Genomic DNA, 11,776 nt, shown 5'->3' with positions numbered 1-11,776 from the left:
AAAAAAAGGACAAGAAACCTTTTTATGGTTTGGCTGTTGACATCAAAAAAGCTTATGACTCATTACCGAGAATTATGCTTCGTGATGGACTGCTATTCTTAGGGATTGATGAAATTACTGCTGATGGAATTCTGGAAATATTAGGTGAATCTACGACAAAGTTTGTTATACCTAATGGTAAATCTGAATGTTTCAATGTGAAAGATGGATTGAAACAAGGCGACACCTTCTCTCCCCTTGCATTCAAAATTGCGCTTGAGCCTCTCTTACAATTTTTAGAAATAACATATAATGGTGCTAGTGTTGCAAATTATTGGAACATTAGTACAGGCGCATGGATTGATGATTTGAACTCATTTTCCAACGAACTACCTGAAATTGAAAATTCTTTGCATGACATTGAAACCTATCTTCATGGCTATCACATGGAATTAGACCATTCCAAAACTAACCTCTTCTCTGATAAGGAATGTAGTATCAAGACATTATCTGGAAGTACGATCAAAAGTAATGATTCTATTATTATACTTGGTAATAATATTACCAATAATACTGAGGAACAAAAGAAATACACTACTTCAATTATTGAAGAAGTTAAAAGAAGAACTAACTCTATTGGCTGGAATTTTCCAATACAGAACATTGTCAAAATTATCAACACAGACATTGTTCCGTATGCACTGTACCACCTAATTCCTCTTGCTAATGACCATCTAGAGAAACAAATTGATAAATTCTTTCGCAACTTTATATGTGAAAGATTAAGAACCAAGAGAAAATTAGCTCTCGAGTGGTTTTATACTCATCAAGACAAAGGTGGACTTGGATTAATTTCTGTTCAAGAAATGAGTTACTCGGACCTAATGTGTAAAGTCAGAAAGTTCCTTGAACAATATGATATTTGTCTTGGATCTTCTACAAGATTCCTTTGTGAACGAATCAAACAGGAGCATGGTTTTGACATCCTCAATGATCCAATCCCTACTTGGTATAAACCAGACCCATGGATTCCTCAATATCTCAAGAGAATAATTTTCATGAACAAATCTTCCAATATTAGATTGTGGCATTCGAGTGACCAATGGCATGAAAAAACTCTCATCCCTTATGGAAAATTCCCTAAAGGTTTAAGACAATTCCTGCTCTATAAAGATTGGAACAGATTAAGTATGTGGGTTCCTGACCCTAAAAATTTACAAGTGAAATTACATAATGACATCAAACATTCCAATCATGTCACCCAAATTCGCAACATTCTCAATAGCATGGATTTTGGAAAAATCAAAGACGAAAGCAAATACTACAAATATGTTGGTAACAACACATCCATGTCAAACCTCTTGAACAAAGCTACACTAATTGGTACTGACGGATCGTGTAACAATAATATTGCTGGATACGGTATTGTAACTGATCAGAATGTTTCCATCTCAAGTCACACCTTAGGACAAGGAACTTCCTACAACAGTGAAGTTCAAGCGCTCCACACAGTTGTTAGATTGCTAGATAACAACACTCCTAGAACAATAGTCATAGATGCGAAAAGTATTTATGACCAACTTTTCCAATTCAGAAAATCTAGAGATCCTTATGTTGAAGAAATTCGTAATTATTTAAAAATGAAGGATCAGATCAAAATTATGCATGTTAATAGTCATACAGGTAAACAAGATATCTATAGCCGCATAAATGAATTAGCAGATAGGGCTGCTAAGAAAGGTGCTGATTGTAACAATATTCTTACTAATATTCCATCCAATAATTGGTATATTATTATCAACAATGTATTATACACTCAAAACACTAGACAAACAATGTACAAACTTCTATTTCAACGCCTCCACAAAAGAACATATACGCCAAAGAACCTTCCTCCCAAGAACAGAAAGTTCACCAACATTTACCCCTCAATAGGAATCGGTTTCAAAACCTTAAATCTAATATTTAAAATTAGAATGAACGTGATGAAGACTTTGGAAAATTTAAACAAGATATCCAAGACGAACTTGCTATGTCCTTGCTGTAGTAGAGAGACAATGCAACACATTATTTTTGAATGTAAATACTATAGTGATATAAGAAAAGAAATGTTTAGGAATTTATATAATATCTCAATATATGCAAAGAATAACAAGAAATTCTCCAAACGACTATTGTACCTCATCAAGACTAAACAAGATATCCATAGCCTAACAGGTGCTAAAGTTGGATTGGGTAAGAAATGGGACAAAGTATTTACTAAGGAAGCTTATCGATCTATTACTAAAATGTGGATGAAACGAAATCATTTTTTCATGGAAGAATTGAAACTCACCTGGAATGAATTTGAACAACAATACGATTTTAATCCTAATTTCATTGATTTGAACAAGTTTAAACTATACATGAAATACCCACGACCATGAATAATAATTGAAATTTACAACAATATTTGAAATTTACACTAACCTTGATGACAAACAATAATTGAAATTTACAACAATAATTACACTAACTTTGATGACATGAACCACCTTTAACTGTACTAATTGCACACACAGCCATGAATAACGTTTGAATTTTCGAACAAATAAACGCATGGACAGTGATAAAAAAAAAAAAATGGTTTTGTGATCCTCGCCTTTGAGTGAAAGAACAGCTCTAAATTTCTCTCTGTTTTAGAAACATGAACAAACTTGATGCTTAAAAACAACTTTTGTTGCATCAATTGTCATCTCTCTGTGATAGAATAGTCTTCAGAGATAGCCACAGTGTGTGCGTCCCATCGTCACATGTGAGTTCATCCATCTCTTTGAAAGTCGTGAGATCGTTAGGATTTGATTTCCACCACATTCCTTTCGAAACAAATCTCGATAAAAAAGACCAGTACTCTCATCATGTATGACATTTCCTCACGACACTTTCTATTCCACTTGAATTCTTACAATCTCCACTGCAACAACAACATGATGCATTAGTCACTTCCAACAACATGTTATTGACTTCAGATGTCATTTCGTCCAACAATAACACGACACATGTCTCTCTTTCCCAACTCTTTCCCACTCCTTCCGAAAATATTTCCTCCATTGTCAATTCTTGCTTTTTTTATTGTTGTGTTTTCCATTCTCATGGTTGTCATTGGTTATATCATGTTTAAGGCAAGAGAGACCTGTAAGAGAAATCACAAAATTCTCTTCTTCTTGCTTTCGGCGTTCATTTTTGTTCAATATTTTGGATTAATCTTTCGATTGGTGTGTAATGGAATTGGATTGCGAGTGAATCTATTTGAGGACTTGACTCGTGTGGAGAATTTGAATTCCTATCAAGAGGTCATGTGGACTTTTTCAATGTTGGAAATTGTTTTGGTCATTTCACAAATAACGACCATCATGGTGATTATGAGTTTTATCATGGTTATATTGAAAGTTGGAGTTAATTGACATTTGACGTTTTCCTTTCATTCTTTAGCTTAAAGACAGCCAAGCTTGTAGGAGCACTGTCCTTCAAAATGTACAAGATTTTGTTTTGGATTGTCACTGATCTTCACATAAAAAGAGGTTCTCATAATATTTATTATCGAAAGGTTCCCCTAACTCACGTTCCTTTTTAAAATTAAGGCACGTTTTATGCAAAACAATTTAGAGTTGCGAGTGCAAAATATTTATTTGAATTCCTTCTTGTTGGTGGCGAATTCTTCAAGAACTTCAGTGATAGTCTTGACACCAAGCTCCTTATCACTGTCTCTGATTCTGATGTTTACAGAATCAGTTTCCATTTCCTTTGGTCCGACGACCAAAATATAATTATATTGAGCGAGCTGAGCATTTCTAATCTTCTTGTCAATTCTATTGTCACTCAAGTCAACGTCAACATAGAAGCGAGCATCATGGAGAATCTTATGTACCTTTTCGGCATATTCATTACACTTCTTAGAAACAGGCACAACAATAGCTTGTCTTGGGGAAAGCCAGAATGGCCATTTTCCGCCAAAATGTTCAGTAGCAATAGCCAAAAATCTTTCTAAAGAACCAAAGATAGCTCTGTGCACAATGACTGGTCTAGTCTCAGTCTTATCTTCAGCAGCATAGGTCAAGTCGAAACGAATTGGCAATTGGAAGTCCAATTGAACAGTAGCGCATTGATGCTCTCTCTTCAAAGCGTCAGAAATCAAAATGTCAATCTTTGGACCATAGAAAGCACCGTCTCCTTCATTCTTTTGCCATGGATGGCCAAATTCGTTCAATGCTTCCTCCAATTGTCTTTCAGCTTCATTCCATTGTTCAATTTCTCCAAGATATTTCTCTGGTCTAGTAGAGAGGAAAAGTTTGAAACCAAAACCGAAAATCTTGTAAATATCTTGCATCATACCTAAACAAGACATGATTTCTTGTTTGATTTGATCTGGTCTGCAGAAAATGTGAGCATCATCTTGTTGGAATTTTCTTAAACGAGTCATACCAGTCAAAGCTCCCTTCAGTTCATTACGGTGCAAAACACCAAAGTCAGCAAAACGAATTGGTAATTCTCTGTATGATCTATTTCGGTGTTTAAACATCAAGCAGTGGCTAGGACAGTTCATAGGCTTTAAGCTATGTTGAGCCTTATCAATTTCTAAAACAAACATATTTTCAGCATACTTGTCCCAGTGACCAGAAGTTTTCCATAAATCACTGTGGAAAACATTTGGAGTTTGGACTTCAGAATAACCACGATTCCAGTATTCATTTCTCATCATACTTTGGATAGTGTTGAATAAACGTTGGCCATGAGGTAAGAAAAAGACCATACCAGGAGCATAAGGGTGGAAGAACCACAACTCTTGCTCCTTACCAATGTTACGATGGTCACGACGCTTAGCCTCTTCCATCAAAGTTTGCCATTCCTTGTGAAGTTTCTTATCAGGGAATGACATGGCATACACACGTTGTAAAGTTTCTTTGGAAGCATCAGCTCTCCAGTATGATGATGAGTTTTTAGTGACCTCAAAAGTGGTGACTTTTCCAGTGTGAAGAAGGTGAGGGCCCTTGCAAGGATCTATCAATCTACCACAACGATAAACAGAGCAATAATCTCCATCCTTTACCTTTTCAGAGAGAATTTCGACCTTGAATTTGTTGTCAGCAAACAATTGAAGGGCCTCTTCTTTAGTGACGAGAAGTCTTTCAAAGGGTTGCTTTTCGTTCACAATCTTAGTGACTGCTTCCTTCACTTTGTCATAGTCGCTTTCGGACACGACCCTGAAAGTTGAAATGTCATGTTATTTACATCATCATGAAAACAATAATATTATTCAATCGATTGGTAAAATTTGTAAATAAATTTGAAAATCATGTGAATATCACCCATAGGAGACAATATTATGTTGGAGTATTCAGCGCGATGATATAAAATACAATCATAAATAGGAGATAATTATCCATGTCATATTTAAATAAACATTAAATTCATCACGAAAAAACAAGTATACATCCATAAAATCAAAACAGATATTACTTACTTATCACCCATATAAGCCTCATAGTAGAATCCTCCGTCTTCCAATGGTGGTCCTTTACAGAGGTAGCACTTGAAGACATCCTCCAAGGCTTCACCCATAACGTGAGAAGAGGAGTGCCAAAAGACTTCCTTTGCTTCAGGAGCATCCCACTTTAATAATTCCAAAGTACAATCTCCTTCAAGTGGTCTTCCCATATCCCAAAGAGTGCCATTCACTTTCGCAACCACCACGTTAGCAGCCAAACCAGCCGAAATGGACATGGCAATATCATGAGGAGTGGTTTCATAAGCCTTTCCTGGCTTGGTAGAGTTATCGGGCAAAGTAATGGTAATATCTTTTCCAATCTTATCACCCAATTCATTTCTTCTTCTTTGCTTGAACTCATCAAAGAGTTGGTTTCTTCTCGCAAAGTATTGATCGATCGTTTCAAAACTAACAGCACAAGGTTGAGACATTTTTTTTGAGTTGTTTCGATATCCAATAAAATTGCCGTCCAACTTCTTTATAAAATTCCTAAAGAGGTTCATTTTGAAAAATGAAGATTTGAAAATGAAGAACGAACCGATTCATTTATTAAAACGAAGAAGAAGGTGTGCATTTTTGTGGAGCTATATATATGTCTCGAAAAGAAAGATCTTTAGACTCCAGAAAGTCTTGAAGCTACTTGTGCTGCTCAATTTCAGCTCTATTCGTTTCATTGTCGTTGCATGTTATTTCTCAAGTTTCAACAACTTTTGTTTTTTCATATTCTTCATCACTCGACTCTTCCTCACTCAATGGATCGTTATTTTCATCTAAATCGTTGTCAGAATGAAATTATTGATCCTTAGTGTCATATTCGTCAAAATAATAGAGTTCTTCTTCTTTCATTTCGAAACCTTGAAAGATTTCAATAATTTCATCTGAATACCACTCTTGGGACTGTAACACCTTGGCACTCATGTTTTCCAATTTCAGTAATTCATTTTCCATTTCTTTTGAGCAAATAGCCAATTGAGAGATGCAATTCACAATAGCATTAGAATCAGAACTAGCCATAAAAATTATTGGGTGCGAGCTTTTCCAATTTCTCCAATAGAGCTTTGGTTCGTCTACCAATTTCACAAGTCTCTAATGGCTTAAATTCAACAAAAATTTCAAGTTGTCTCTTTCTCAATTCCAAAACCTTCAAAATTTGATATTTTATCAGAAAGTATTCCAATCATTTCAGGAACTCTTTTTTTACATGAACACAATTGTATGAGATTCATTCGCATGCTATCAATTTCTTTTCTTGTTGATGGGTAATCGTGGTACATGACGAACCAATGATGAATCTTGTTAATGAACTTTTATGTGTACTGGTTAAGAATACTCTTTTGAACATTCCAATTTGCTTTCGAAATAATTGTCGAAGGTTCATTATAGACTTCATTGACCTCTAATAATTGAGTGAAAATTGAAGGAAATAAGAAAGAAATTTCATATTCGAGACACCCCAAGTAAAAATTCCAAGCATTGGGTGAATGCAAAATTGTAATTTTCGGCAGTTGTGGAGAGCATGAGTGAATTTCACTAATAAATGCTTCAATCTCGGAAGATGGAGTGTCTCGTGCAAGAGGTTTTGATCCATCCAGATTAGCTTCAGTTTGGTAAATGATCGATTCTTGCATGTTAAAAATCTGACACTCGAAAAGACATAACTCATGAAGTTGGTTTTTTCTTAGACTATGTATGAAACCATAACAACTTAAATTTTAATAGCTCGAAATAGTAACAAAATTAATCTTTACTTTAACATACTGGCCATATTTATATTGAACGATATCATTCCATTAGGGCTAAAAGGTCTTCTTTTACGAAATAATCATTCTCTTCAATTCGCTAACAAGTTGCTTCAACTCATTAATCTCCTTGCTTTGATTTTTCTTGTGTTTGCCAAATCTGTTTGATAATGTCTCCCAACTTTTGTTTCATTAACATATTATCTGGTGCTTGACTGATGACAAAATTAATCTCCTCTGGTGTTGTTAAGGATGATTGGTTGTCTGAACTCGAGGATGAAATGCTGTTGCTGGCAACATTTCCGTTTTGGCGATTCGAATTCTGCTGCTCCTTTGCTCTTTCGTGCAGTAAAGATGCTTCTGATGTGATTAAATCAATAATCTCATCATCAGACGAAATTGCTCTGTTACTGGCAGGTCTTGTTAGCTTCTTCTTCTCAAGAGAGGGACTGTCTTGCCATGTGAAAACAGAAAGATCTGAATTGCTGCCGTTATTTCTGCTCGTATCGCTCTCAAAGTAATCAATGTCGTCAAAAATTGCCAAGTTGTCGGTGGTTGTTGCATGCGTGTCATTAATAGCTGTCACATGTTTGTTTGTGTCTTCAGATTGCGGCAAAATACCTGCTACTGACTCTTCAACAATTCCATCGCTATTCACATCCAAGTCTTCAAACTTGGATGCACTAGAAAAAGAGGTTGTGAAGCACTTGGGACTTGAAGGTCGATAAAACCGTCATCAGTATTTTCTAACATGGTAATTGGCTTTGGAACAAATGCAAATGATGCACCATATAAATGATAGGGATCTGCGGCAAACATTGGAAATGCTGTGGAAGGAGAAGGAGCAGAGTCTGTTTGCATGGGTGAAGTAGGTGTTAATTGACTTGTGGTTGGAAGTGAGGAGGAAGAAGAATTGGGATTATAAACAAATGGTTGTTGACCGAGTTGAGTGGCAGGAATTGGAGCAAAAATTACAGGATATGGTGGAATGCCCATGAGTTGTTGTTGTTGAGGCTGTTGTTGAGCATTAGTTGTTCCACCTGAAGTTTGATTTTGTTGAAGTTGAGCCATATACCACCACGGATTGTAAAAGTATGGATAAATCACACTTGTTGGTTTGGTCGTTGTTTCACTGATGTTGCCACTCGTGGTGGTTGTATTCACAGAATTGTTGGTTGTGGTGTTCGTGTCTGTAGTGGTGGTGGTGGTGGTGGTGGAGACTCCTCCTGTATTATTGAGGAGAGTGGTTGTTGTATTCACAGAATTTTGAGAGATCGTAATAGGTATTGTGGCAGCAGTGCTGGTGGTGGTCGGGGAGGTTGCAAATCCATCAATCATTGATAAAACATCCACAGCACTGACTGGAGATGTTGCCATTAATGGATTCTCAATATCATCCTCAATAATTAAGGTGTTTGAGGATTTTGGTTTTTCCACCACGAGAGGGAGTGTTTTCACTTCTTTCTTTTGATTTTGCTTTTCCGATAAGGACAAGGCATGTTGAACCAAACTTGATTTGGAAGCTGTAAGAGTGCTATCGTACTTGTTGGAAGATGATTGATTAGAAATGCAAGAAGATGTTTGAGGTTCGTCCTCTTGATCTGATGATGATATGAGAAAATGGTTGGAAGAGGGTGTCTCCACTCGCAGAACACCACCACAACTTTCCTTCTTTTTCCTTTTTCTGTTGGGTGACTTTTCGGGTGATGATGAAGAGAGATGAGAAGGATTATGTGTAGTGTTGTGGATAGTGGTGTTGGTTGTTGTTGTTGTCGATGATGTATCATGTTGTAATGTTGTTGGATGATCTCCTACGACGTTGCTGTTTGAAGGTTCTGATTGGCTGTTGTTGTCCGTTAGTAGTGTTTGCACCTGTTCAGCCTCGTCGTCATCAGAGGTTGAAGTCTTGTTGGATTTAGATTTCTTGGAGGGTATGTAATCGACACATGGAATTCCCTTCTTCTTGCTGTTTGTACATATAGATTTTCAAACAAAATCAAATAACAGTAGTAACACACAAATCGAATATTAAATATTTTAAATTCAAATAAAAAAAAATTAAATACAATATTAACGAATGTGTGGTGTCATCCATGAATTTTGTTCGTTGAACACTAGAGTACTTACCATCTTCGACAGGGTCTTTCTGAATCACAAGCTACATGTGCTGAATGACAACTCAAGCATGCTCTCTTGACATAGGGTTTTCTCTTCTTTTCCTTCTTTGAGGTCGAGGTTGTGGGATGCTCCAGTCCTGACAAATTCGAATCTGGTCTCACGTCTGCTTTGGTCATTTTTTTTTGTAAGAGTGAAGTTTATTTTTAGAAGGTGTTCGGAATCTGAGTATTCCGAGATTAGCTCCATCACAAAAATTGAAAATCTCTCATTTTTCACATTATCCAGAGTTCAATTCATTTAGAAACCTTCTTCATGTGATTAGTACTTTCGCTTTGAATGCAAATTATCTATTTTAGGATTTGATCCTCCTCGATTGAATCATTCGAGAAAAAGCACTCTAATAATGATATAGTTATCCAAAGGTAAGTATTAAATTAGAATCATCGAACCGAAATATACAACCTAGCCAATTCACAGGTTGTCTCAACAATAATATTATTTGAGATTCACATAATTATATTTCACATTAAAATTAATTTTTAACAACTTTTAATGAAATAATGATCATGCCGTTCGTCTATTCTTCTTTCACTTCGTTTTCATGATGATTCAAATCTTCATGTCCATGATAAGTGTTAGTAAATTCGGAGAGTGTGGAAAATATCTTTCGGAACACTTCGAACACGTTCATCGTATAAAAAAGAATCAGAGCAAAAAATCCATCGTTCTTTTTGCTGATCAGTTGCTCGTTTTTGTTGTAATGATGAGATGACATTTTTTTCAGAGTGTCATCAATTGCGACTACGAGAGAAGCCACAAGAGCTCTTTCCTGGTGCATTCCGTCACTCACTTTATGATTCATTGATCACTTGAATGACAGAACTAATATTCTTTTCACACATCTTAAAATAGGTTCGGAATTCATCAATTCCGAGCTTTCCTTTCTTGTCGCTCAATCCAAACCACCATGACCCTATTCATGAACCTTTCAATAAAAACTCCAATCAAAAAAGTCAAATCTTTCACAACACAAAAAAATGCTCAAACACACTTCACACATCTTTTCGTCGTCTTCGTCGTTGTTGCTGCAGAGCAATTTGACTAAAAACGTTTCGACTCACATCCGATCCAATGCCAAGATTGCATCCAATTTGCAAATACAAAATTATCAGATTAGAGGATTCAAGTCTTTTCGATTTTCCGAACAACATCATGTAAATAACAACTGTCCTACGAGTTTGAATTTGCAGTTTAATCGGAATGCATCACACCTACAATCACCACTGAGTCTCCACCACAACTCTGATGGCGGACTAGTAGTCATGAAGAGATCCTATCACACCAATATGAATCCAAACTTTGGTGGCAGTGGTGGAATGGGTGGAAAGATGCCATGGGAAACTACCTTTGAAAAGGGAGAAGCATTGAAAAAGTTCGGAATTGATCTGACTGAAGAAGCTCGGAAAGGAAAATTGTATCCAATCATTGGACGTGATGATGTCATTCGAAGAACCATTCAGGTGTTGTCACGTCAAACAAAGAACAATCCAGTGATCATTGGTTTACCTGGTGTTGGTAAGACAGCCGTCGTTGAAGGACTAGCTCAAAGAATTGTGAAAGGAGAAGTTCCAGATTCCATTAAGAAAAAGAGATTGATTGCACTTGACTTGGCAGCAGTTATTGCTGGTTCAAAATTTAGAGGTGAATTCGAAGAAAGAGTTCAAGCCATTCTCAAAGACATTCGAGAATATGAAGGTGAAATTATTTTATTTATTGATGAAATTCACATGATTGTGAATGCTGGAAATGCACAAGGTTCAGTGGACTTGTCGAACATGTTAAAACCTGCTCTTGCAAGAGGAGAGTTGCACTGTATTGGTGCTACCACTTTGGATGAATACAGAGTTCATATTGAAAAAGACAAGGCACTCGCTCGTCGTTTCGAACAAGTACTTTTGAATGAACCTTCTGTGATTGATTCCATTGCCATGCTTAGAGGCAGAAAAGCAAATCTCGAGGCTCATCATGGTGTTCGAATTAGTGACAATGCCATTGTGAGTGCCGTGGTTCAATCCGATCGATACATCTCTGATCGATTTCTTCCAGATAAGGCACTCGATTTAATCGATGAAGCAGCAGCATCCATTCGATTGCAACAAGAATCCAAACCAGAACATTTAGAAAAGATTGATCGTTCAATCATCATTTCTCGTATCGAGTTAGAATCTTTGAGAAATGAACAAGATCCAGCCAGTATGGAACGAAGAAAGAAACTTGAAAAGAAAATTGAGGAAGAACAAAAACAAAGTGATCTCCTCACTAAGAAATGGCAAGAAGAACGAGATCGATTAAGGACTACAAAAGAAAAGAAACAACAACTTGTTCAGTTGGAGAAACAACTCGAAGAGGCCTTCCG

At 36.4% G+C, this 11,776-nt stretch overlaps 4 protein-coding genes across 4 annotated transcripts in view; 2 read left to right on the top strand and 2 right to left on the bottom strand.

Annotated features, from left to right (window-relative positions):
* The window catches only part of FDP41_012192 (uncharacterized protein), a gene marked incomplete at both ends in the record, with an annotated part of 5,994 nt that extends 3,589 nt beyond the window's left edge, over positions 1-2,405 (top strand). Inside the window, one exon of the mRNA XM_044702684.1 lies at positions 9-2,405. Within this exon, the coding sequence (XP_044566248.1) occupies positions 9-2,405 (2,397 nt within the window). The remainder of the gene's footprint in view (positions 1-8) is intronic.
* Positions 2,406-3,643: 1,238 nt separating this feature from the next.
* FDP41_012191 (uncharacterized protein) lies at positions 3,644-5,934 on the bottom strand (the record flags this gene model as incomplete). Its single annotated transcript, XM_044702683.1, has 2 exons — positions 3,644-5,219; positions 5,480-5,934. 2 exons carry the CDS (start codon positions 5,932-5,934, stop codon positions 3,644-3,646), a joined length of 2,031 nt encoding a protein of 676 aa, XP_044566247.1.
* A 1,429-nt stretch (positions 5,935-7,363) lies between these two features.
* Positions 7,364-9,536, bottom strand: FDP41_012190 (uncharacterized protein; the record flags this gene model as incomplete). The annotated part of the gene is made up of 3 exons (XM_044702682.1): positions 7,364-7,925; positions 7,994-9,208; positions 9,370-9,536. The coding sequence occupies 3 exons, from the start codon at positions 9,534-9,536 to the stop codon at positions 7,364-7,366; spliced, it is 1,944 nt and encodes a 647-aa protein (XP_044566246.1).
* Positions 9,537-10,397: 861 nt separating this feature from the next.
* Positions 10,398-11,776, top strand: part of FDP41_012189 (uncharacterized protein) — a gene marked incomplete at both ends in the record, with an annotated part of 1,443 nt that continues 64 nt past the window's right edge. Inside the window, one exon of the mRNA XM_044702680.1 lies at positions 10,398-11,776. This exon is cut by the window's right edge and continues 64 nt beyond it. Within this exon, the coding sequence (XP_044566245.1) occupies positions 10,398-11,776 (1,379 nt within the window).

Source organism: Naegleria fowleri, assembly GCF_008403515.1.
Source record: "Naegleria fowleri strain ATCC 30894 chromosome Unknown tig13, whole genome shotgun sequence".
NCBI lineage: Eukaryota > Heterolobosea > Eutetramitea > Acrasida > Naegleriidae > Naegleria > Naegleria fowleri.
Note: the sequence above shows the minus strand (reverse complement) of the source record. Positions and strands in the feature narration are given on the sequence as shown.